At 44.9% G+C, this 27,458-nt stretch overlaps 1 protein-coding gene across 4 annotated transcripts in view; it reads right to left on the bottom strand.

Annotated features, from left to right (window-relative positions):
- Nucleotides 1–2,074: 2,074 nt before the first annotated feature.
- The window catches only part of LOC141917557 (nuclear cap-binding protein subunit 1-like), a 92,175-nt gene continuing 66,791 nt past the window's right edge, over nucleotides 2,075–27,458 (bottom strand). For 3 of the 4 annotated variants that reach the window (XM_074810827.1, XM_074810828.1, XM_074810829.1), the window contains 3 exons: nucleotides 4,426–4,569; nucleotides 4,116–4,229; nucleotides 2,075–2,757 (listed from right to left, as the gene is read on the bottom strand). In XM_074810827.1, coding sequence (XP_074666928.1) covers nucleotides 2,644–2,757; nucleotides 4,116–4,229; nucleotides 4,426–4,569 — 372 coding nt within the window. In that variant the 3' untranslated portion in view covers nucleotides 2,075–2,643. Of the gene's footprint in view, nucleotides 2,758–4,115; nucleotides 4,230–4,425; nucleotides 4,570–16,721; nucleotides 16,847–27,458 lie in introns of those variants that run through there. The other variant, XM_074810830.1, reaches the window with a different exon arrangement.

The following is a 27,458-nucleotide window of genomic DNA, read 5'->3' as shown; positions in this document are numbered from 1 at the left end:
GCTTTCTTTGTTCAACCATCTTCTAATATTCACATTTCCTTTTCTTTACATTTCTTATACTGACATGTTGCTTCTAAATACTTTTTCAACATCTTGTATATTGTTATTCTCTTATCTTTCAGTTTCCTTCTTATGAGGTTTAACTGTTCTTTTATCTTATTCCAGTTGTCCCACTTTTCATGCACCAAATCATCTGAAAATCTTGGTGAAGGGTTAACTCCACGCCTCTGTAAATAGTCAGTGATTGAATCTGCCATCCTGCCAACTACACCAATTTTTGTCACAGGTGAATTACTGAGAGAAGTGATCATTGTGGGGTTAACTAACAGGGTTTTATTAATGATTAAACAATGATCAAATGATAAGTGATCAATGATTGAATGAAAATTAAATGGTGATTAAGAAATAATTGAATGGTAATTAAACAGTGATTTGACAATGATTTAAATGATGATTTAATAATTTAGATGGTGATTAGATGGCCATCAAACACTCTACTACTTACTACACTTCTAATAATTAAGCTATATCTGGATATATAAATGTCACTAGCCTACAATATAATTTTAGGCCTAATGTAAAATGTCACTTACTTCGTTATAGATATCAGATGTCGGGTAAGGAGTAACCTTGAGAGGCGTTCCTGCTCAAGGGGGAGATAACCGCCATGCCACCTGCTGCTGTACAGGATTGCTCAATGGGCTTGAGGGGGCTACAGGTATTTATAGCGTAAAGTGATTGACTCATAGTCAACCCCCCCCTTTGGTGTATGTGCAGGAGTGCAGCTGTACCAGTTGTATTTCTGTCTAGTCCCAGCTCAAGCTGGTACTGTTAGCTCCTGATAAGATGTGGCCTAGATTCCTTAGTTCCTGAGAAGATATGGCCTTGCACAATTTTCAAGGTTTGCACAGCAGGGCTGATTTCAGTCAGGTCTACATGTCGGTGATGCCTGAACCAACGTATTGTTCACTCAGTCAGAGAGGGGGCATCCGTGACATTGACTGAAGCAAGTGTCTCTGCTGACAGACACTTTGTATAAAACAAATTTACAAACACATTAAGGTTGACTCTAGAAGAGTGGAGGAATTAGTCAAATCACACAGAACAGGTAAAGAAAAAAGTAGCAGACTCAAGATTCTGAAGATGTGCCCAATTGCTGTAGACCACACAAAAGCTTTACATCTATGCTCAAACTGTTAATTTTTGCCTTCTGCACTTGTGTATCAGGCCAATTGATTAATGTAGGAATGAAAGTGATTATGCATTACTTGTTACTTATTTGGGGGGGAAAAGCAACCACTACAGAACTAAATCTTTCAAAGCTCACCATTTTCTAGTTCAGGTATTGAATACCACTGAGTATGAACACTTATCTGACAGAGACTGTAAACAGCTTGTAAATACACTGGAATTACTGCAGAGAACCGAGCACCTAAGATAATGCCTCCACCCTGCCTTTCTTATTGCTTGCCCTGATACCAACCACTTTAGTGCTTATGTAAGTAATATTATTTGCATAACTCAAACTTATCAAACAAAAGATAAGGCTACTGCATGCCCCCAATTTAAGTTTCTTGCAAAGTCCCACCTAATTCAGCTCTAAAATGCTCTTTGAAAGTGTGGGAGCCAGACGCTGCCTTCAGGTTTTAGAGATTAAAAAGCAAGCAAATTCAACTGACATGGAGCAGTTGTTACTGGATCACAGGAGATAGGCACTTGGTTTATCCACAATCAACATCAAAAAAGATTTTAGCATCATTGGTGATCCATAGGTCCAATGCAGTGCAAGCTCAGCTGCCCAAGGAGCTAAAACAAAATAACAGGATAAACACCCTCAGTAACATGTGTGCAAGGTATCCAAAGTTTATGTACTTTGCTATACTGAAGTGAAAACTCTGCCCCATTCAGGACAGATTGCCTCTGACTGGTCTAAATTATTTACTGGCTGGGAACAGTGTTTGGGCTATTCATGTTTTTTCAGACACTAGGAAAAGAATCAGTCTCTTAAAAAATTGTTCATGAAATTTCTCTACTGGCTGTTTGCAGCTACTGTAATAATACACCAGACAATACATTTAAAAAATATTTTTTAATTGTTTGTCAACCACATTCTTTCAAACTGTGATAATCTAGCCAGACAAACTCACATGCTCTAGACTATTCTGAAAGCTCATTTTCACACGCTTAGAGTTAAGTCATTTTTCTTGTGTCATACTACCAAGATTTTATCAAACTGCTCACTGAAGAGGTGCATTTCTGCCACATCCACAAATCCTGTTTCACATTTCTGCAATTTATTTACTTTAACAAACAGTCAGAGGTAACCAATTTTGTAATTTTTTGACCTATTTGTTATTGTTATATAAATGACAGAGGGAAGGAGCAAAAATACTGTCATAAAATAAAGATTCAAACCAAATTAGACAAATTAAAAGAGTACATACATTATTCCAATCCTCTATCAGTCATAGCTAATAAGACTTATGATGCTAAACCAGTTACTATTAGAGTACCATATTGCTTTATATAGGAACACATGAAAGCTGTTCTGAATTAAAGACTTTCCTCTTTCCCCACGGTGAGCTTCTCTCATTAAAGAAAAATGGTTTTAAGTCTTGCAGATAAAACAACACAGGAAAATCCTCAGGCCTGCAGAGCACAAAATTGCTGAAATACAGCCAGTATGTGATGGTCCAGTTCAGCTGTAAACAGGAGGTTCTCCAGGGTCACCATGTACTGTTGAATTATCTGGTGATGCTGCAGATAAAAAGATAAACTTTTGTTGTTTTCATTCATCTTCATACACAAGAACAGGCAGAAGAGTCAAGACATATCACAGATCAAATGTTTTCAACAGAACTAACAAGCACATCTAATTTCCACAACACATTAATCACTGTTGACTGTAAGAATGGAGTGTACATTGAAATCCTGTTTTGAGAAGTACTGGGTTCCCTGTAGCTACTCAGTTCTAATCCTGATTCTGAATAGTGTGTAGAGGCAACTGCACAGATAGGCTAGGACTCAGAACATTTGCTTTAGCATTAAGTAATTTTTATGATCAGGGTAGAGATTAACCCATAGGGGGAATTATGCCATTAATCCTATGCAGCTTCCCATCCTCTAACACAATTTATGTTCATGTAAATACAAATAATTTTCTGGCTGTTGCTTTGTTGTAGTTTGAACTCAGCCGGTAGGCAATTGCCACGTGGCCAGTTGTTTACTCGTGTCCCCCCCCCCCCCCCCCCCCGCCCCAGTGGAATAGGGACAAAAGAAGAAATTCGTAGGTTGAATAAAAAAAATTTAGTAACAAAACCAACAGTAACAATAGTAAGTCTAAAACGGGTAAAAACGCAGCAGTGGCTTACCGAGCATGGCGACAGGTACACAGCCCGCCCCCCTACCCCAGCAGCGATCCGACCGCACCAGAAAAATCCCACCACGCTGACCCGGAAACCAAAACGAGGCATGGGAGAGCACACATCTCCTTATATACTGAGCATGACGTCACACGATATGGAATGCTCCAATGATGGATCCGGACCTGGCCCTCTAGTTGTGCTCCCTCTCAACCCAAGGAAAGTTAACTCTATCCTGGCCGAAACCAGGACATGCTTTCAGGCAGTTACTTAACTAGCTTTTTACATCTGTTGCCAGATTTAATATAGAGCCAAGAGTTCCAAACTATGTTTTTAAATAGTTATCCATTATAATCAGATACATAAATTTAAAACATTTTCATCCACTTGTTAGGCACTTATTTTGGTATACTTGTTCTCTCAAGACTCTACGCTTAATATAACATGTAGTAAGAAAAACTCAGCTACATTTACAATCACATCTTAATATTGTTTTGCACTATATTCACAGTGCAAGAAACAAATCAAGGAGCTCACCCTCCAGTCATTTAGCAAGTCTGTAGCAAAGATGGGGTCAAAACCAGACAGACACAGCCAAAACTAACACTATTCCCTGAAAAAGACTGCTGATGCCAGCTATGTCTGTTCTAATGGAGTTGGTAAAAATAAGTGACCAAGCTCAGCTCTCAAATCATGTAAGTTTTTCTTTCCAGCAGCTGCCCAAAGCCTTTCAAAACAAGAAGTGAAACTTACCTGTAGGAAGATTTGCTGCAACCTCTCTATACAGCTTTTGTACCAAGGCGTAAATACATCAATCCCACCAGTTTCACAGCGCACTAAGTGTTCAGTTAACAACATAATGAAACGCTGTAGAAGAACACAAATAGAATGTTGGTTCAGCTTGTTTTCTCAGACTCTTGATGCTGAAACAATTCTTGTTTAGGGGAGTTAGGCAGTTCTTTGATTCTTATCCAGAATAAGCCCATCTACCCCTTCCCATGTACTCACTCCAAGAAAATAATTAAGATACAAATGATGCTGCAAAGACATCACCCATCATTACCTGGAATATAACAAGGAAGAGATTCTTCTGTTCACTCTGCGCTGATTCTACTCTCTCCTGCAAGCGTTCTATTTGCTCTTCTAGAGGTCCATCTTCCCTATCACTACTTTGGTCATCGTCGTCATCATCTTCATCACTTTCTCGCTGTAAGTAAAAATGAAACACAACTAACTGGAGATGTGACTATCTGTGGATTCTGCTAGTATCCATTGCAATGATAAACAGGCCTCTTGACTGACCAAACACAAAGTCTGCAGCAGAACTTAAGCTGCTCTGTAGCCTTTCAAGTACTATATGTTGAGGGCTGCTTACTTTATGAATACAATTCAAGGAAATTAGGAAGGAAGGAGAATGAGAAGCTTAAGTTGAATCAACTTAAGACAATGCCAGGATGGAAAAGTGTGGAATCGCTGGAGAACAATGAACACGTTGTGAGCGATCCAGACCAAGGGGCCTCACTGTAACAACAGGCTGCAGCTGTGTTCAAGGACATAAACAAGGCCGAGATAGATTGAGAGACTACATTCCTGGGCAAAAGATAAAGAAGTTGGACTGTTGAAAACAGGATGCCTACCTAGTGGGAGAGCAGCACGTGGACACCACACCGGGACCAATCATAGAGGGCAGAAGGGCGTGTGAACAAGTAGCTTTAGCCTATTAGCAATAAGATAGCAGCGCGTGAAGCTTTGTGATAGTGTATAAATTGCTGTGTATCCTGTAATAAAGTGGCATCAACTTGATCACATTGGTCATCTAAGTTGTGTCCGGGACTTCCACGTCAGCAAGTGGCGCCCGAACAGGGACCCACAAGAGCCTTATGAAAAGTACGTGAGATTTGAATACAGTGGAGTCGGGACCCTCCCGTCGGTGCTCTCCCGAGCAAGAGAAGACGGCCCAGAGGGGGCAGTATCAGCCGTAGCAGGCGCTGCCCCGGCACCTGGGAAGACGCGCGCGCAATCGTGGGAATCTCGCCCTGATCAGGTGAGCGGCTGGGGAGGAGATGGGGTCCGCGCTGGGTAAAGAAGAAGCGGCAGTGGTTATGAGACAGGGAATGCAAACAAATTGTAGTTAGACGGCACAAGACAGAGGGACTCGTGCAGAGGCAGGGAGGGCTACGTGCAGAGACATACCAGGTGCTGATAGTGTTGCTAGGCTACTATCTCCTGGTCCGGGCAGAAGCCTTGAAGATGTGTGGGTCAGCAGCAAGATTACCCCGGATTCCGGTGCAAACTGGCCTGGCAGTTTGGCCAGGGAACAGGGAATGACTGAGGCTGCGCAGAACGACTGGGTGAAAAGTTCACCAGCGAGGAAGAGGAGATACTTCATCTATACGACCCCCGCCCAGGAATTTACGACCACTGCCCAGGACTTGAGGAGCTCAATGCGCAGGCGCAAGGGGAGGAGACCTAATTACCATGAGAAGCAAGGGGAGGCGGTGATAGGCTATGAATATGTATAGGTGTCTTATGAATATACAATACTTTGTACCATAAAAGCAAGGGAATAACTACAGAAAGGCGCGCATGCTTGTGGAGGAGCGATCCCCTGTGCGCCCAGCGCTGAATAAACATACCTGCTTTACAACCCCAAAGTTGTAAAGTTCTTTTTTCCGCAAGTCAGTTAAGCTCCTCCAACATATACTCTCTAAGAGAGGATTATCTTATCAGGGGAACCTGAGGAGGGTGCTGTTGTGGGCTCGGCAGCACGGACTAATCCCCTCAGTGAGCGCAGCCTTTGAAGCAGCTACTTGGGAAAAGATCGGCGCGGCACTGTGGAACAACATTAGTTCAGGTTCTAAAGACAGTGGGAAACTCTCCACCGTGTGGAGATTGGTCCTAGACACTCTGACAGAACTGAAAGCAGAACGGCAGACCCCCGCCTCCGCTTTCGCTGCCTGGTCAGCAGAGGCCGAACGCGCTGGCGCTCAGGATTCCGCCACTGCTGGGACGTTCGCGGGATCCCTGTTCCCCAAGGCGGCTCCTAAAAGGAGGGACGGGGACGCTGCACGCGCAGCACCCGTGCGGCAGGGAAGGCAAGAGCAAAAATCAACAGGTTTACTACAGCTCGACTCCCCCCCCTCAAGCCCAAAAGATCAATCCCCGGAGCGCACGGACCCGCCCCGATCCCGCCGCCCCCCGCCCGACCCCGCGCCCGCCGCCGCCGCCGCCTCGCCAGAGGAAGGCCCCGACCCAGCCCTGCCCCCGTCCTCGCCCCCGACACCCCGGTCGGTGCAGGAACAATCTCGTTATGGTTTACAAGATCCACACTTGCGAGAACTAACGAGAAAACTAGAGCAACTTGAAATGCGAATGAAGGAATCGGCTCAGCCTATTCCTACGGCACCGCCGCCTCCCCCTCTTCCGATTAACCCCTTTTTCCCCGACACTGGGGGGGGCGGTCAGGGGGAACAGTGGCAATCGGGCTGCGGCCATCGTCGGCTCAAAGGGAGGGGGGGCACTGGGAGGCGCGGGTGGTAATGGTAATCCGGCACATCGATGGCGGGGAGTTACTCGGGATGCGATAATAGAGGGGCAGTTTAACGAGCTGGGACCTGTGGTGTTCCCGGTAACAGTAACCCCACAGGGCAATGAGTGGGAGGCCTGAGACTGTAAAGTGATTAAGGAGGCCAAATTAGCAGTAACACAATATGGGTTAAAATCACCATATACTAATTTAGTAATCCAGCATATTTTTACAGCACATTTATTAACTCCCTATGACATGCGCATGATTATACAAACCTTACTAACAGCTTCCCAACAATTGCAATTTCTCCAACGTTGGCAAGTGGCCTGCGAGGCTGCGGCAGCCACACCCCGTCAGCAAGGGGATCCTCTATATGGGGTGCAAGCTCAGATGCTGATGGGCGCAGGCCCTTTTGCCAACCCGGACTGGCAAGCAGGGTTTCAACCGGAAGAGTTACATTAACCCAAGAATTAGCCCTAAAAACGGTTTTAGCCGTACAGGATGAAAAAGCGGCGCCAGCATTTACAGGATTAAGACAGGGGCCCACGGAGCCCTAGCCTAAATTTACTGATAGACTACATGCTGCTATTAATGGTAATCCTGACTTAAATGATGAAATGAAAGTTAAATTTCTTGATATGCTTGCTTATGATAATGCTAATGAGAAAACTAAGAAAGTCTTCAGTCTCTTACCCCGCCTGCGGCCGAGCCCAGCACTGCGCTCTCGGCCCCCCCCCCCCCGCCACAAGCGGCAGTTTTTACAGAAGCTGCTGACACTGGGATGCAGCGCCCCTTGTCTGCCAACACCACATAATCAATAAGCAATGGCTTTATATATTCTTAACGCTGTTTTGATGTTTGTAGTATTTGTCATTTTATGTTGTGTGAATAATAAGTGTAAGAGGCCTCTTTGTGTGATTGTTCTGTGGGTGTGAGACGCAGCCCAGCGGCAGCTGCGGAGTGTGGAGTTCTCTGACAGAGCGTCCTAGTGCCTGCTGGGTCATCGGTGCTGCCTGTTTGTTCGGGCTCAGTGTTTGAAGTGTCACAGGTGAAATATCTCCTCTAGCAGGAGGCAGTAATTCTGTGTTAATTGTTGTCTTGAATTTAGGTGCATACTCTGTGGGGAGAGTGCACCTTTGTACCATCTGCCTGAGGGGATATTGTCAGAAGATCATCTACAACCTTACAGGGGTTGTTCATTTTACCAGAGGTCATAGATGCCGATTATGAAGGGGAAATCAGAATTATGGCCTGGACCCCTGGACCCCCGTGTTCAGTAACAAAAGGGTCAAAAATTGCTCAGCTTGTTTATTTTACTGCGGCTCCCCCTAATAGTATGCTGAGAAGCCGGGGTGACTCAGGATTTGGATCAGCAGGTACTCCTCAAATATTTTGAGCTTCGACAGTGAGACAAAGTCGACCTCTGATAAAATGTACCCACACCAAAGCAGAAGAATCTGTTGAACTGACAGGCATTTTAGATACTGGCACGGATGTGACCGTAATATCTGCGAGCAGATTGGCCGTTAGCTCGGGTAACTCAAGTGCTTTTCGGGGTTGGTGGTCATGCTGTAACGTTTCAAAGCAAAGATCTCATTCATGTAAGGGGCCCAGAAAACCAGGTAGCAAATATTCATCCATTTATATTGGAAACCCCTATTACATCATGGGGTCGTGACTGTATGGCTCGATGGGGAACTCAAATTGGATCAAATTTGTCTTAATCGCCACTGCAGCACAGCCCACCCTGAAACCCACCCTGAAACTAACCTGGAAAACAGAATCACCTGTGTGGGTGGGTCAGTGGCCCTTGCCAAGGGAAAAGTTGTGCCACCTTAATGATTTAGTTCAGGAACAATTAAGTGCAGGACATCTCGTACCTACCACGAGTCCTTGGAACTCCCCAGTGTTTGTTATTTTAAAGAAAAGTGGTAAATGGTGACTTTTACATGATCTCCGATGCATTAATGATGCCATGGAGGATATGGGTACGTTACAGCCAGGAATGCCTTCCCCAACAATGAGTCCCCGAAACTGGCATCTTGTATCTGAAGGATTGATATTTTTTTTTCCATTCCCTTGCATCCAGATGATGCACCTAAATTTGCCTTTTCTGTTCCCAGTATTAATGTTAGTGAACCTGCAAGACGGTACCACTGGGTTGTTTTACCATAAGGCATAAAAAATAGTCCCACGATGTGTCAGTGGTTTGTTGCAAAGGCTTTGAGCCCTGTTAGAATGCAGGTCCCCCAGGCTGTTATATATCATTATATGGATGACATCCTTAGAGCAGCAGAAACACAGGAGATCATGGAAAAGGCTCTTGCTTTACCCAAAGACTCAGTATCTCAAATGGGGTGACAAATAGCACTGAAAAGGTACAGAGATCATCACCATGGCTGTACCTGGGGTGGAGAATTTGTGAACAGACCATTGTCCCACAACAGGTTAAACTTAAAACTGATGTTAAGACTTTAAATGATTTACAGAAACTGTTACGAACCATACATTGGATACAGCTGTTGTTGGGCCTAACTAATGATGATCTGCATAGCTTGTTTGATATTCTGCCAAGAGATCCTTCACTGACATCACCCAGAGTACGTAAAGAGAAAGCAAAACAAGATCTCCACCGTGCAGCTAATGCCATCTCAGAAACACAGCAAGCACGGCTTTCACATGCATTTTTTTTTTTCCCCACCAAAACGCCAGGGCAATACAAAACCAGTTTTCTTTATCAAGGCGTCAGGCTAAAGACATCATTGCCACTTGCCCTGAATACCAGAAGGACTCCCTCTCTTCAACAGCTAGTGGTGTCAACCCTCGGGGACTCACCTCCTCAGAATTATGGCAATCTGACGTCACTCACTTCGCTGCATTTGGAACGTTAAAATATGTACATGTGTCTGTTGATACCTTTTCTGGAGCAGTGTTTGCGTCCTGCCATACAGTGGGGAGTCAAGCATCTGACCGGCATTCCCCACTCACCGACCGGACAGGCCATTGTGGAGCGTACGCATGGCACGCTAAAGCATCTATTGCAACAACAAAAAGGGGGAGATGGAGGGTATCAATCTACACCTCACAAAAGGCTAAATAAGGCATTATATGTCATGAACTTTTTAAACATTTCCCCTGCCTCACAGGTGCCACCAATATTGCATCACTTCTCGTCGCAGATACCAGATCAACAAGAAGTCCAGGGCAAGGCTCAAGTGTTAGCAAAAATCCTGGAAAGTGCTAACTGGGAAGGACCATATCCTTTAATAACCTGGGGAAGAGGTTATGCTTGTGTCTCCACAGGTCACGGTCCCTGGTGGTTACCGGCAAGGTGTGTGCGACCATACCTGAGGCGTGAGAGGCAGCTTTTGGTGGACACTCAGGAGCCGGCTGTGGGTGCTGTGGGTGCCCCTGTGCCAACAGTTTGCGGTCTCTTCGACTGATCATTTAAGCAGAATGTATGGGTAATGCTTGCTGCTGCAATAGGACAAAATACACTATCTCTGTCCTTAATCACACTACAGTTGCCAACTCTTTTAAGAGAAAATGCTGACAGTAATTGCAACTCCTTAATGAAATATATAGGCTTGCTAGTCACTAGTGAAAGATGTAGCTTAGACAAAATGTAGTTATTAATAAGGATGAAATGCTGTAAGAATGTGTGTATTCAAGTTCCTTTGTTTAGCAACATTAAGAATTAAGAACTCAAGTGTTTAACCTTATTAGAAACTCCCTTGGTTTTCCCCCTTGAGTGGTGGCCAGGCTCTGGGTGGAACCCAACAGGAGGATGAAATCAGATGTTTCCGCTCAAAGAAAATTGCCAGTTATTTTGGCCTGTTGATTTAGAGGCTGGACCTGCTTGCAGCGATGTTGGATGCCTCACCTACGGATGGACGCATCGCGTAGGATTTCCGGTTTGCGAGGAAGGGCACTCTAAATTCTCACTGCATCCAGGGTTCCCCAGCAATTGCGGATCTGAATGTTAGTACCCCATTAAGTAAGTGTGCTATTTCGTATTTTCCTTACTGTTTATTTTGTAGTATTTAGTTATATCCCCTAATTATGGGTACTGAAATTAGCCTACTCTTTTTACCTAGTAACTGTAACTGCTGTATTGTTTCTAGCTTTCTGTGAAACTATTTTAAGTATGCTGTGTTTTTTGAAGTTTGCCTAACCCTTAATTGATAAAGTCTCGAAATAAGTCTTGCAGGTGCTGCTGCAAAACAAAGAAAGGGGAGATGTGGGAGGCATTGGCCTGTCAGCCTTACACAGCCTCTGAGCAATAGCTAGGGTTTGATGAAGAACAGGCCTTGGAAGATAGATAAGCAACTGCTCAGTTGTGCCAAGGTGGCAGGGAAAAACAGCGGACAGCTGCAACACTGAACTGTGGAAAAGCACTAAGCTGTGAGAAGTTACCATTGCGGTAGGGCAGAATGCGCCCAGGGAATATGGGGAATTAGTTCAATTGACCCGTGAAACTGATAATGGACCAGCCTCTACCTCTCAAAAATTTGCTCTTTTTTGTCAACTCTGGGGTATACGTCACATCACAGGTATACCACATTCCCCCACGGGGCAAGCCATAGTGGAGAGAGCGCATCAAAACTTTCAAAGCGCTTTTGCAAAAACAAAAAGGGGGAGAGGTCTTGGCTGCTGCAGAACCACTTGCAAAAGCGGTGTATGTGTTAAATTACTTACGGCTCACAGGTGATAGGGAGGAACCACCAGTAGTAATACACAGTATGGGTCTGAAATCTGATATAAGCCGGTGTGGAGATGGTGCTTTTGCTCAGTACAAAGATGTTGCTATAGGAGAGTGGAAAGGACCTGTGGAACTAACAATGACGGGTCGAGGCTATGCCTGCGTTATTACCGATACCGGCACTAGATGGGTTCTGAGTCGATGGGTGCGACCCTGGAAAAAGGAAGTTAAGAAAGATGAAACAGAAACCAAATGAGATATTAACTTGGAGCAGGGGTTATGTTTGTGTTTTCACAGATGCCAGCTCTCGCTGGGTTCCTGCTCGGTGTGTTCGGCCTGTATTGGAACCTGCCTCAGGGTGAAGGATGGGTGGTCTCACAACCAAACGCCACCGCAAGCCCTGAAAATCCGTTCTCTACATGCTTGGTAGAAATACCTGTGGATACATGGCCGAGCCCACTGCAGTTCTGGCTTAGCAAACAAACTAATGCTACTTCTTTGGCTTTAAGTGGTCTTTTAACTGATGTTGATAGTGTCAGACGTGCTACATTACAAAATAGAGCTGCGATTGATTTTTTGCTTCTAGCGCAAGGACATGGTTGTGCTGAATTTGGAGGAATGTGTTGTATGAATCTATCCGATCATTCAGAATCTATTTTTAAAAGCATTCAGCAATTGAAGGATGGAGTCAAACGCTTAACAGAAGATGATGGCTTGGACTGGCTGACAAGGATGTTTAAAGGTTGGGGATTATCTGGTTGGTTGAAAACGTTAATCAAAACTGTAGGGGTAGTCCTTTTGATTGTAGTGACTGTGCTCTTAATGTTGCCTTGCCTTATCAGCCTTCTGCAAAGGGCCCTGCAGAGGACTGTCGGTGCAAAATTTTTAGCACAGGAACAAAGGGGGGTCTGGATCGCTCAAAAACAAAAAGGGGGATTTGTGGCATTGCTGGAGAACAACGGACATGTTGTGAGCGATCCAGACCAAGGGGCCTCACTGTAACAGCAAGCTGCAGCTGTGTTCAAGGACATAAACAAGGCCGAGACGGCCTGAGAAACTACATTCCTGCCCAAGAGATAAAGATGTTGGAATGTCGAAAACAGGGGGTCTACCTGGGGGGAGAGCATCGCGTGGACACCACACCGGGACCAATCATAGGGGGCAGAAGGGCACGTGAACAAGTAGCTTTAGCCTATTAGCAATAAGATAGCAGCGCGTGAAGCCTGTGATAGAGTATAAATTGCTGTGTAGCCTTTAATAAAGTGGCATCAACTTGATCACATTGGTCGTCTAAGTTGTGTCCGAGACTTCCGTGTCGGCAGAAAAGGACCGGAAACAAACAAACAAACAAACAAACAAAAACAAACAGAAGAAACATGCCAGGTTGTACAGGGTCTGACTCAGGTGGAGTTAATTTTCTTCATAGCAGCCCATATGGTGCTGTGTTTTGGATTTGTGACTAAAACAGTGTTGAAAACTGTATTTGGTTTATGTGGCAAGGTTTTGGCAGATGGAGGGCTGCAGGGATGCTGTCTGTGAGAAGAGATTGGAGCCGTCCTGTGCTGGACACAGCTGGTGCCAGCCAGCTCCAAAACAGACCCACCATTGGACAATGCTGAGCCTATCAGAGAAGCTGGTGGCACCTCTGTGAAACATATTTAAGAAAGGGCAAAATGCTACACATCAGAGAGAACTGAGGGAAAAAAAGTATGAGAAACAATCCTGCAGACACGAAGGTCAGAGAAGAAGGAGGGGGAGGAGGTGCTCCAGGTGCTGGAGCAGAGATTCCCCTTCAGCCTATGGAGAGATCACAGTGGAGCAGGTGGATATTCCCTGAACGACTGCAGCCTACAGAGAGGACCCATGCTGGAGTAGAGAAAAAGTGTGAAGAGGAAGGAGCAGCAGAGAGGAACTGTTATGAACTGACCACAACCCCCCGTTCCCCATCCGTCCTGCGATGCTGAGGGGGAGGAGGTAGAGGAGTTGGGAATGAAGGAGTGAAGTTGAGCCTTGGATAAATGTTGGGGAGAAGGTGTTGTTTTAATTTTGAATTTGTTTCTTACTACCCAAATCTATTTTAATTGGCAATAAATTTCATTTTCCCCAAGTTGAGGCTGTTTTGCCCATAATGGTAATTGGTAAGTGATCTCCCTGTCTTTATCTTGACCCATGAGATTTTCCATCTCTTTTTTCCTCCTGTCTTGTTGAGGAGGGGGAGTGAGAGAGTGGCTGGGTGGGCATCTGGCTGCCAGCCAAGGTCAACCCACCACAACAACACACTAATGTTTTAGCTATTGCTGAACAGTGCTTGCACAGCATCAAGGCCTTTTTCCCACTTTGCCCCTCCAGTGAGTAGGCTGGGGGTGGGGAAGAGGCTGGGAGGGGACACAGCTGAGACAGCTGACCCAAACTGACCAAAGGGATATTCCATACCATATAATGTCATGCTCAGCAATAAAAAAATGGTCTTCCAAGGTAGCCATTGCTTGGAGAGTGCCTGGGCACTGGTCTGCTGGTGAGAGGTGGTGAGTGACTGCCTTCGTATAACTTGTTTTTTCCTCTTTCCTTCACTTATTAAACTGTCTTTATCTCAACCCAGTTGTTCTTGCTTTTGTTCTTCCTATTATCTCCCCCATCTCACTGCAGTGAGCGAGCAGCTGTGTGGTGCTTGACTGCTAGCTGGAGTCAACTCACCACACAGGTGAGACTTGCAAGATCATTTTCTAGTGGAGCCACAAAAAGACGGTAGGCTGAGTATCATCAACAGACAAATAGCAGCTCAGTAACATATCCATGGCAGACCTTTTTAAAAAATTGTCTAAACACTGTTCCAGGACTCAGATTTCATTTAAGAACCTCACTGATGTCACAGGACTGCCAAAACCAAATATCTTTTGTGCCAGAACTCAGATAGATCTGGTGGGTGGGTTAGCACAGCAAGAGGAAAGGTACTGGATCCCAGGGTGTTCAAGTGGGAAGACTACATATGAAACTTAAGAGGATGCTCTACAATTAAAAAGGGCCAGAAAGACAGCCAACCTCATAACAATAAAAATATCATGCTAGTTCCTGTAAGGAACTGAAGGAAGCAATGCCTCAAACATTCATAGACAGAAAACCTCAAGGACAAGCTGTGGCCTTTGTGATTAGTCTAAGGAATGTCACCCAAGGAAGAGCGGAGCGTATCGAAGGATGCACGCCCCTACTCCCTGTGGCAGGTGTATCCACCCAATGAAAACGTAGCTTCTTGGCTGCTGAAGGGTATCAGCTCCTGACTGCCTTTGTTCTCAGGGCTTTGCGGTAATTGGGGCCTTTGACCAATGGGAGCCGCTATTGACTACAGGTCAGATTCGGCCTGGGTATAAATGGAGTCCCTTGGGGGAGCCATTTGGAGCTCATCCCCTGGAGCATCATGTTGCGGTCGAGGACTCTCCCCTTGGGTCAGGACGCTGCCCAAGGAAACTCCTTGAGGTGCCTTGGGTCGGGATGCTGCCCTGAGCAGGTCCTCGAGGTTGAAAGCCCTCACTTGTTAGGTGAGTGATAGAGCTTTTTGGGATGTCGTTAAACCCTAGGGAGTGGTGCTTTGTTCTGTGTTTTGGGTTGCTTAAACCCTAAGGAGTTGTGCTTTGTTATGTATTTCGGGTTGCTCCTTAAACCCTAGGAAGTTGTTCTGTTCTCCTCTCACAGATATTCGAACCTGCAATTTACGGAGAGCTAGTTAATTGTGTTAATAAATTTTTAATTTTTGGTGATTGGTTGTTTATTTGAGAGCCTCTGTAACACTCCCTTACAGTTGTATTGACAAACTCCTTAGATAAGCCTCAAAGGGGGGAAACATGGACTGAGTGAAACCAAAAGTTTCTTGTCAAGCACAAAGACCACTAATCACTGGCTCCATTGTGTAAGCCTGATACCATGCAGGCCTTGCTAGACTTCACCATTGAAGAGGTGATAAGGACTGATAAGAGGTAAGCATCCTGCTGGACAATTGCTCAAGAAGCATGATGTCAGCAAAAGTCTGTGGAAACTGGGGGAGATCGTGACCGCCAACTCTATTGGACGAGGGGGTTGGTGGGCCCCACTCCCCCTCAATGCATACTTATGGAAATGAGTTTGTGGAATACCTGCCTCTCTTTGTCTACTATGCTAATCAGCTGATAAGATGAACTTAAAAGGCGACAGAAAACTTTGCTGTGTGTGCACCCACCACCCAAGATTACCAGACCTGAGACAACGCTGGATCCACGGGTGGTGATTTGGATTTCTTTGACTCTCTTTCTCTCCTTTCTTTTTCTTTTCTTTCCTTTCTTTTCTTCCTTATAGATGTATAAGAGACCACATTGCTTATTATCCTTTTCCAAGTTTAAATTGTTTTCTACCGCAAGTAAAACATTTTAACTGGTCATTTGGTGTCATTTCACCTTAATTTAACCCAAGGGGATCACAGAACCTTTATGACTCTCTGGGCTCCCAGTCTGGGCCATAACAGTTCCCCTTTAAAAAAAAGAGTACATAATATCAGATCTACTATCTAGTAATTGGATAAAGAAAAGTCCTACACAAGGAAAGTCCTGTAAAAGGCTCCAAGGTGCATGAAGCCTTTGTTGCAGCTGTCCCCAGATTAGGGAGGGTCAAGCACCCTTTAAGTCGGTGCTCAGGATTGGCCAATATAAGAACCAGGCCTAGAAGGCAGCTCACGGAAACATCCAACAGGTACAGCAGTTTGTGCAGAAGGGTGCCTCAGCTGAATTTATACCAGCATAGTGAAACAAAGGGCTTCACTCAACAGTCAGAATTGAGTATAACTGTTCAGCAGGTATTCTTTTTCGCAGCGCTGGGCAGCACTGGGGATCACTCCACCACAAGTGCCACCCTTACTAACAAAACTCTCTAATATACACAAAAAGCATACATATGCATCAGATTTCTTAGAAAAGGCAGTCTTATGCTAATGGGTTCTTAGAATTCATTTACATAGTCTGAGCATGCGTAGTAAAAATAGAGTGAGGGTCCTCTCCCCTCCTTAGGGGTCCACACAGCCTTTCTCACACTGTCCGCTAGTGAACTTTAGGTTTCCTGTGTCCATATATGGTCATAGAGTGACCTCATCCGTCCTTCTGCTCCTGTTTGTTCCAGCTTTCAGCACTTATCTCCACACTGGCGTCTTCTTAGGTCCTTGTTTTCTTTAGGTTCCTGCTATTAGGGATGTACTCAGGGAGTTTTTCAGACTGTCCAAGGTCTGTCTTATCTTTGCTAGGCAAGGAGTTAAAGGTTTTAAAACATCTTATAAGTGGGTAACTGGGTAACGACTACAGAGGGTAGTTAGGAAAAAGTATAAATGAAATTATATACATTACAGTAAAATACAGGAAAAATACTGGAAAAAAAGTAAAAGCTAGTAAAACATAAGTGATGTCTAACATTAAAACTAAATGTCTTATTTTACAGGTCCCTGTACATTAGCAATTTCTAGTATACTTATAGCAGCTTCCCTTCAATAACAGTCTCAGGTATTGTGGTAACACTCCCCAGCAGTTGCTGGAGCAGCTGCCCCTGCTGATACAGTATACTTTGCATTTGCTAGTAGTCATGGTTAATAATTGTGCTAGTAGCTATAGTTACTGCACATATGGGGAGAATTATGAGTTTTCAAAACCTGGTTGAACAAGACTTTGAACTGTGGTTGAGGCAACCTTGATTATTGATAAGAAGTTTACTAAATACAAGCTTTGATCTCCAAACCTTAGACAATAAGCAGAACATCCTGGATCATAAAAGAGAATGTCTGGATTACTTAACTTGGCAATGAAACTAACTTTTGAGTGTCCTGAAAGTGAACAACCTTCATTATAATACTAAAAACCACATCCACAGGTCAAAAAGACCCCTGCCCAGGTTAAGACCCTTCCCCTGAGCATGTGTAGTAGTAGAAGCAGTAGGTAAACTGTATTATAATTGTATGTTAATCACTAACCAATCAGTATCTAATGGGCATGCATGGAAAAGTACTAACTTCTGATATCTGTGTATAAAAGAAGCATGAAAACCTGCCATTGGGGTGCTTGATTTGTGGAAAAGTCCACCGAGCACCCAGGCCTGAATAAATACAATATCTCTCCTGAGCGTGTTGAGATTGGTTTATTGCACACTGGGCACGAATCCGCTTTTCGGATAACAGTTTTCTGGCGACCCAGATGGGACAACTGTAACGCCTTGCCCGGATCGACTTGCTGACTCTTGGCCAGGAGACCCTACTCTCAGGACTGCAGCTCACACTGACCTTTTGATCGGGGACTCCATGAGTACTTTCCCCGACCAGAGCGGGTAAGCGACACAACTGTGCAATGCTTGATAAAAGAGATACTGTTTTATGTAAGGTTGTGCATGCACTTAAGGGGGGATTGATGGTAAATTTGGTAAATTCATATACATTTGACAGTGACGACTGGAGTATATGAAGTCATGGATCAGAACGTTCTTTTTGGGTAAAAATATGGGAGCTCAGCTGTCTAAAATGACTCCTTGTTCTCCTCTTGGGTGTATTATAAAATATTGGGGAAAATTTGGAGGAGATCCGTTAACAAGGGAATGGCTAATTGAATATTGTACTAAATGGTGGCCATTGTATAAGTTGAAAGATGGAGAAAAATGACCCAAGAAGGGGTCATTGAAATATAATACTATTTTGCAATTAATGTTGTTTGGTCAACGACAAGACAAATGAGATGAGGTACCTTATGTTGATTTATTCTTTACTTTGACAAATGATCATGAAACACAAAAGAAATGTAAGCTTTTGGATTCTGATTCTAATGTAATGATGATGATGGAAGATAGAGAATCCCATTGTTGTTCTGCATGTAGTATTGGGAGGAGGTGTTTAAAATTGAGTGATGAAGAGGAGGATGCACAGATGCTGATGGCTCCAGATAATGAGGAAAATAATGCTGGAGGAGGTGGTAGTTTTAGCCCTATAGCAGGGTGAACTCAAACCCCTACACTATTAGCTCCTCTTCAATAGGCTGTAGGTCCAGGGGGAAATCCAGTATTTGTCAAGGTACCATTTACTACTTCTGATTTAATGAATTAGAAGAAGTCAGCTGGATCATATACAGAAAACCCAGACAAAATGTATTGTTCTTTTAGAATGATTATTGAAAATCATAATCCAGATTGGCAAGACATGCAAGTTTTATTAAATAGCTTGTTAACCCCGGAAGAGAATTGTATTAGAGAAAGCTGAGGCAGAGAATGAAAGGATAAATGCAAGGGATGGTCTGGCGTGTTTTATGCCCACCCAGGAACCTAATTGGTACCCTAATAGAGATGAGGGAAATCTCATGATAAAACAATATCAGCAATTAATATTATATGGAATTAAAAATGGAATTACTCGGCCAAAGAACCTTGCTAAATTAACTCAAGTAATTCAAGGAAAATCAGAGGACCCCTCAAGCCTTCTACAAAAGGTTATGTGAGGCGGCCAGAAAATGGGCTGATCTGGACCCAGAGAATGAGGACAACAAGGCAGTATTCACTACCTTGTTTGTAGGGCAATCTGCCCCAGACATTAGGCAAAAGTTACAGAAAGTGGATGGAGTTATTGGAATGACTGTCTCTCAGCTAATTGAGATTGCATACAAAGTTTATAACAATCTGTTGTGGTTTGAACTCAGCCGGTAGCAAATCGCCATGTGGCCAGTTGATTACTCTCCACCCCCCCAGTGAAATAGGGGAGGGACAAAAGAAGAAATTTGTAGGTTACATAAAAAAAAATTTACTAGCAAAAAACAACAGTAATAATAGTAGTCCAAAACAGGTAAAATGCACTAGTGGCTCATCGAGCGGTGACCGGTACAGAGCCCGTCCCCAGCAGCGATCTGACGGCACCAGAGAAACCTGCCCAGCCAATCCAGAAACCAAAACCAAAACAACTCCCATGAGAGAGCACACGCTGCCCGCCTATATGCTGAGCTTTGACATCACATGACATGGAATGCTCTAATGATCGATCAGGACCCAGCCCTTCAGCTGTGCTCCCTCTCAGCCCATGGAAAGTTAACTCTATCCTGGCCGAAACCAGGACACAATCGAGAAGTGGAAAAGAAAAAGGTAATGGAGAAGGACAAATTAAAAGGTAGAATACAGAAAGCTGCAATTTTGGCAGCCGCCCTTGCTAATGCCCAAATTTCAACTGAAGGTAGAGAATTTCCCAGAAGACAAGGAAAAAGGAGTAGGGGAGTAGGTAGGACGTGGAAATATGATCAGACAGTCGGTACCCCTAGGAATTAATCAATGTGCCTTTTGTAGGGAGCAAGGACACTGGAAAAATAAATGTCCAAAAAATAAAAGAGCCAGTCAGCCCTGGGAAATACCTCCTGAAGCTGACTTGATAATGATGGGAACTGAATCTGAGTGATGGGAACTGGGGGCAGGGAAGAAGGACTCCCCAGCTGAGCCCCTGGTTCCAATAAAGCTGGGGAATGAAACTTTTGATTTTCTAGTAGATACAGGAGCAAAATATTCAGTCATAAATACCTGTAAGGGGCCTCCAAGTAAATTTAATATGTCTGTTGTTGGGGTCACGGGAAAGAGAGAAGTCAGACCATTTTTGAAACTCTTGAAATGTGAAATTGGAGGAAAACCAGTAATGCATAAATTTTTATACATGCCGGAGTGCCCAATACCTCTCTTGGGATGGGATTTATTAAATAAGCTAGGAGCATGAATCAGTTTTAAGAAAGGAAAGATTCAAGTTCATTTTCCCAAAACTAATTCCTGGCAGGCACAAATATATTTATTACAAGTAGAGTCAGAAGATAAAGAAGAAGAATTTGGAAATGTTCCTGAGGAAATTAAGAATGAAGTTACTCCCTTTGTATGGACATCTGAGAAACCTGGAAAAGTGAAGAATGTGGAACTGGTAAAAGCTGAATTAAAACCAGGAGTTCAGCTGGTAAGAAAAAAACAATATCCTATTAGTATGGAAGCCAGGAAAGGCTTGGAACCAGTAGTGGATAATTTTCTTAAATATGGACTTTTACGAGAGTGTCAGTCTGAATATAATACTCCTATCCTTCCAGTGAAAAAATTGCATAATCAAGGATATAGATTGGTTCGCTTTAAGAGCAATAAATCAACTGGTAGTGGACATCCACCCAGTGGTTCCTAATTGTTAACAACAGTAAAAGAATCAAATGCATAGTTTTCTGGTTTAGATTTAAAAGATGCCTTCTTTTGTATACCTTTGGAAGAAAACAGCCAAAAGATTTTTGCCTTTGAATGGGAAGATCCGTTGACCGGAAAAAGAACCCAACTTTGCTGAACTGTGCTACCCCAAGGATTTAAAAACAGCCTGACCATTTTTGGAACAATCCTGGCTAAGGAGCTGAAACAGTGGCTGGGTAAGGAGAATCAAATAACCCTTCTTCAGTATGTTGATGATATCTTGTTGGGGGCAGATACTATTGAGACTTGTGAAGAAAAAGTGTCAGCCTCCTGATTTTTTTGGGGAATGGCTGGGTACTGAGTAAAGTACAAGTCGCAAGACAAATTGTAACCTATCTTGGATTTGAGATTTCCCAGGGACAATGAAGACTGGGAAATGATAGAAAAGAGGCCATTTGTAGAATGGACCCCCACAATCTAAAAGAGAGCTGAGAGGATTTTTAGGAATTGCCAGATGGTGTCACCTGTGGATTCCAAATTGCAGCCTATTAGCAAAACCCTTATATGAGGAAACTAAAGGTCCTGAGGAACTGCTAGAATGGACTCCGGAATGAAGGAAAAGTTTTGATGATATTAAACGGACTTTAGTGAAAGACCCAGCTTTAGGACTACCCAATCTGACTAAACCCTTTGAGTTGTTTGTTCATGAAAAGGGTCATGTAGCGTTCTAACTCAGCTCTTAGGAGACTGGTGAAGTCCTGTGGCTTATTTCTCTAAACAATTGGATGAAGTGAGTTCAGGGTGGCCTGGCTGTCTGCGGGCAGTCACAGCTACTGTTCTCATTATCCAAGAAACCAGAAAATTGACTATGGAGCAAAAAGTAACAGTCCATGTCTCTCATCTACTTACTGTATTGGAACAAAAAGGACATCATAAGCTTGGACGGAGCCGTTTGTTACAATATCAAGCCTTGTTATTGGAACAAGACGACATCACTTTAAAAGTAAGTACAATACTAAATTCTGCATCTTTAATGCCAACAGAGGAGAAAAAGTTATTCTAACCATGATTGTTTACAAGTCATTGAACAGGTGTATGCCAGCAGACCAGACCTGAGAGATGCTCCCCTCCAAACTCCAGATGAAGAACTATATACTGATGGAAGCAGTTTTGTTGTGAAGGGGACAAGAAAGGCTGGCTATGCTGTGGTGACACTGAGGATCAAGAAGTTAAAGCATTACCTCCAAATACCTCTGTGCAAAAGGCTGAAATCATTGCCTTAACCAGGGCTTTGGAATTAGCCAAAGGGAAAAGAGTCAATAGCTATACAGACTCCAAATATGCTTTTCACAGAATCACAGAATTGTCTAGGTTGGAAAAGACCTAGGAGATCATCCAGTCCAACCATTGACCTAACACTTACAGTTCCCAACTACAGCATATCTCTAATTGCTAAGTCAACTTTACTCTTAAACACCTCCAGGGATGGGGACTCCACCACCTCCCTGGGCAGCCCATTCCAACGCCTAACAACCCGTTCTGTAAAGAAATGCTTCCTAATATCCAGTCTAAACCATCCCTGGCGCAATTTGAGGCCATTACCTCTTGTCCTATCGCTTGTTACTTGGTTAAAGAGACTCATCCCCAGCTCTCTGCAACCTCCTTTCAGGTAGCTGTAGAGGGCAATGAGGTCTCCCCTCAGCCTCCTCTTCTCCAGACTAAACAACCCCAGTTCCCTCAGCTGCTCCTCATAAGACATGTGCTCCAGACCCTTCACCAGCTTCGTTGCCCTTCTCTGGACACGCTTGAGTCATTCAATGTCCTTTTTGTAGTGAGGGGCCCAAAACTGAACACAGGAATCAAGGTGCGGCCTCACCAGTGCCGAGTACAGGGGCAGGATCACTTCCCTGTCCCTGCTGGCCACACTATTTCTGATACAAGCCAGGATGCCATTGGCCTTCTTGGCCACCTGGGCGCACTGCTGGCTCATGTTCAGCCGGATGTCAATCAACACCCCCAGGTCCCTCTTTGACTAGCAACTCTCCAGCCACTCCTCCCCAAGCCTGTAGCGCTGCTGGGGGTTGTTGTGACCCAAGTGCAGCACCTGGCATTTGGCCTTATTGAAACTCCTCCAGTTGGCCTTAGCCCATCGCTCCAGCCTGTCCAGGTCTCTCTGCAGAGCCTCCCTACCCTCGAGCAGATCAACACTCCCACCCAACTGGGTGTCGTCTGTTGTGAGAGACGAGAAACCAGGCCTGTGAGAAACTAAGAAAAACAGCCTGAGAAAGCAAAAGTTGAGGCTGATCAAAGAAATGCCTCAAACACTCGCAAGACAAAAACTATGAGTCACAGGGTGCATTCTGTGGAGGTTGAAGCTGATAAGGCTGCCCGAATAACACAAGATGGGACTGGAGGAGGGAGCCCTGTGAAGACAGGACGGCTCTGCTCTGGTGCACCTGGCCAAAACTTCAAGGGCCATCTGCCCGGTGAATGACCTTTCCTTCATTATCCACGAAATGCATATTAAAGTTAACACCCCCCAATATGCTAACGAGGGCTAACATGATCATGCTAATTACATCATCCCATGAAACACCTCACCCCTCCCCATACATGGGATACGTAGGTATGTGGGTCGACCTAGGGGATGGACCCAAGGAAAGTGGGTATAAATCAAGAAGGGGGGGGGGGGGGGCGCGGCCCGGGAGAGAGAGAGTGCAGTGAAGCAAAGAAGACGGATGCCAGCGAAACAGACGAATATCTCCTGTGCCTCCTGGAACCCTCGTCAGCAGGATCAGCGCAGAAACCCAGACCGGTGATCTGTATTTCCCCATTCCCTCTATCTCCCTCTTTTCCCTTTCCTATTAAGCAATGCAAGGCATATTGTATTGCTTGCCACAACTTGCTATATACTTAGCCAACTATCGTGTGTTCAATTAGTACATTGTGAGTAGTTAATAAATGTTTGGACTTGGAGACTTGTTGTCCGCTCCATTGGGGATTTGTGAATCTGAGTCACTTGTCTCCCTCGTCTGAGCGGGACGTGACATTAAAATTGGCGTAGTCGGCAGGATCCCCTTCGGTGTCGGAAAGTCTTATGAGATACTGGTTCTCTATCCGACCAACTCAGACAGGGAGAACCGGGAATTGGCCCCTCAGCTATATGCTGGGAAAGGGTCGGAGGGATACCGATTCTCTATCCGATAAGGACAGGGAGAATCGGGAAGTGACCTCTCAGCTCTAAGCCAGGAGAGGTTCGAGCAGTGGCAAGCCATGACTGGCCAGGAAATGTCGGTGCTTGACTGCTCCCCTATTTTTGAGAAACTGAAGGAGTATAAGGCTTGTCCTCCTCCTTTAGTAAAGGTTTGGGCCCACAATAATTGGCATAATCCAGAAGCAGTGGCAAGCTATATCAGTGTGCTTGTGGGGGTGAAAGGGTCGCGACCAGGCAAAGGAAAAGCTGTAGTGTGCGCTGTATTGGGGGCAGCACTGACTGCAGCCCAAAAAGATAAACATGTTAAGAAACAATTAGAAGGGGAAATGATCAAATCCTTACAAGATCTGGTAAAAGCTCTCCAGGATCAATTGGTCGAGGAACGTAAAGTTACTGAACAAAAAGCTAAAATCTGGCAAGAGCAAACTGAAGTTCTGAAAAGCCAATTAGCTGATGAGCGTAACACCTCTCAGCGACTTCACACGGCTCTGTTAGATGCCTTGGACCGAGAAAAAACCTCATGGTCCGAAAAAGAGGGGAATGAACAAGAAACCTGCAACCGGACAGATCTCGGCTCTGTTCCGGATAGTGAACAGGGAGTTACGAGTCTGGCAAAAGCAGCAGCCAGACCCTTGTATCCAACAAAGGATTTAGAGATAAGCCGAGAAATTTTTTACCCCAAAAATGAGGGGGCAAATTTAAGACCATTAATTAAAACGGAGACCACCGATGGTCAGGGTGGAAGAGCTCCGCAGGTCACCATTCGAACTACACCATATCCAGCGACTGAGCTTGCGAAAATTCAGGAGAAATATACCAGATGAGCTCAGGAAACTGAGACTGAATACGTGTGGAGGGTGTCTTTGACTGGTGGCGACCGAATTTTGTTATCAGAAGATGAGGCCCAGGGGTACTGGGGGCCAGGGGTTTTCTTAATCACTGACGACCAGAGAGAGCCGTGGTCGTTAACTCAACGAGCTGCTTATTGGGCTGGGGGTCTGGACCCCTTGGAAAGGGGGGATCCAGTATGTATTGAGACCCCAACCGTAAATCATTTGACCGAAAGTCTGCAGAAGGCTGCTTGTCTCCAATTAATGCATGACAGGCGTTTGGTTCCACAGCAGCTTTCCCCGATGCTATTAATTGCTAACCCTGATCAAATGACTCCCCTGATTCGGGGCTTGCCGGACTCTTTGAAATCACATGCAGTACAATTACAAGATCGTTTGCGGAATGCATTAGCCCCGCGAGGGGGGAGACGGGCGGGGGGAGAAGCCATGACCTGGGGAGAGATAGCTCAGGACTTAATAAATTATGGCCGGAGAATGGGCCTTACCGAGGGAATGGGTAAACCTGAGCCCTCGGTACGCAGAGTGGAACAGCAGGAAAATCTGCCTCCTTCCCCTCCGCAAGTTTTAAGAGCAAAGAGAAACCTCTTGTGGACTGAGGGAATTGGACAGGGGATTCCCCGAGAGTTAATGGATGGTATGCCTACTACAGTTTTAGAAAAGCTCATTCAAGCCTGGAAAGACAAAAGAAAGCTGCCCCCCGCAACTGAGCAGACCTTTCGGGCAAAGGGAGGGACAGAACTGAAAACTAACGAGATGGTGGTAATTGCTTCTCAAACACCAACTGCCCCTGAAGAGGACTTGATTGATTTAGGGTCGGGAAACTGGACGCACCATCCCCAGTAAGTGAGCCGGGGGATGGCGGGTGGGTCCACTTAAGGAGGCTCACAGAGAATACTAAAGGAGACTTGTTGATTACCTTTCCGCTCGGTCCCTTTAAAACTCCAGTTACATTTCTAGTAGATACGGGTGCTCAGATCTCAGCACTCCAAGCTGATGTCACCAAGCGCAATGGCATAATTGCTGACAAAAAGCAGATCTGGGTTACAGATGTTTTCGGGGACTCTAAGCCACAGCCGACTGCTCAGGTGAAATGCTGGTTACCTGGGAATAAAACTGCAACAGAGGCTATGATGATCCTGGGAAATTTCCCCACAAATATCCTGGGACTTGACCTATTGAAGGGACAAGCTTGGGTGGATTCAAAAGGAAGGGAATGGAAATTTGGGTCCCCAACTGCCTCTATAAGACTTTTACAGCAAGCGCCTGCGCTTCCTCCTTCTAAAACTGTTAATGTGAAACCTTACACCTTACCGTTAGGTGTAGGGAGTGGCGTTCGGAAGATCTCGCGATGTACGGAAGGAATAGCTGTAGCCCTCCCTTGTTACGAGGTAAGGTGATGGATAGGCTTGTAATGTTAAGGGCACACCCACGAAGGAGGTACTTGGTGAGTGTATATAGGTGAGATACACAGTTTAATAAACGGACATTTTGTATCCATCATATTGGTGTTTGTACTGATGTCCCCGTGAAGGTCTTAACCTCCTGCAGCATTAGTCTGCGATCTGAGCGCCACTGATATGTGGATTGGCAGGTTTAATGAGGCAGGCTAATTGCGGTGTTGCGGTGTTAGTCTCTGCGACCTGAGCGCCACTGACACGTGGAGAGGCAGGTTCAAAGAGGCAGAGCTAACAGCAACAGTTAGGGGCCAGGGAGGGGATCACTCCGGTAATAGCAGAGCTGCAGGAGCAAGGGATAATCGTTCCAACTCACTCACCCTATAATTCCCCAGTGTGGCCAGTCCGTAAACCTAACGGAAAGTGGCGTCTGACAATTGACTATCGGCGATTAAATGCCAATACAGGTCCTCTAACAGCTGCAGTACCTAACGTAGCTGAACTGATTGCAACCATACAGGAACAAGCCCACCAGATCTTAGCAACTATTGATGTGAAAGATATGTTCTTTATGGTCCCCATACAGGAGGCAGACAGAGATCGCTTTGCCTTTACATGGGAAGGCGTGCAATTTACTTTTACACGTCTCCCCCAGGGATATTGTCATCGCTGACCATCGCTCATTATGCACTAGCGCAGGAGCTTGCTCAAATCCCTCCAAGGGAAGGGGTCAGGATATATCAATATATTGACGATGTTCTGATTGGTGGCTCTGATGCTGCTGCAGTGGGACAGACCCAGACAGAGATAATCACCCACCTAGAAAATTTAGGGCTCCAAATTCCAGCTGAAAAGGTACAACTCCCATCCTCTGAGGTAAAGTTTCTGGGTATTTGGTGGCGGGGAGGAACAGTGTGTATTACCCCAGAAACTTTAACTACCCTGGAAGAAGTAAAGAGCCCTGAAAATAAGAAGGAGCTGTGTGAGAGACGAGAAACCAGGCCTGTGAGAAACTAAGAAAAACAGCCTGAGAAAGCAAGAGTTGAGGCTGATCAAAGAAATGCCTCAAACACTCGCAAGACAAAACTATGAGTCACAGGGTGCATTCTGTGGAGGTTGAAGCTGATAAGGCTGCCCGAATAACACAAGATGGGACTGGAGGAGGGAGCCCTGTGAAGACAGGACGGCTCTGCTCTGGTGCACCTGGCCAAAACTTCAAGGGCCATCTGTCCGGTGAA

Source organism: Strix aluco, chromosome W (assembly GCF_031877795.1).
Source record: "Strix aluco isolate bStrAlu1 chromosome W, bStrAlu1.hap1, whole genome shotgun sequence".
Taxonomy (NCBI): Eukaryota; Metazoa; Chordata; class Aves; order Strigiformes; family Strigidae; genus Strix; species Strix aluco.
This window is presented reverse-complemented; position numbering and strand designations above follow the sequence as displayed.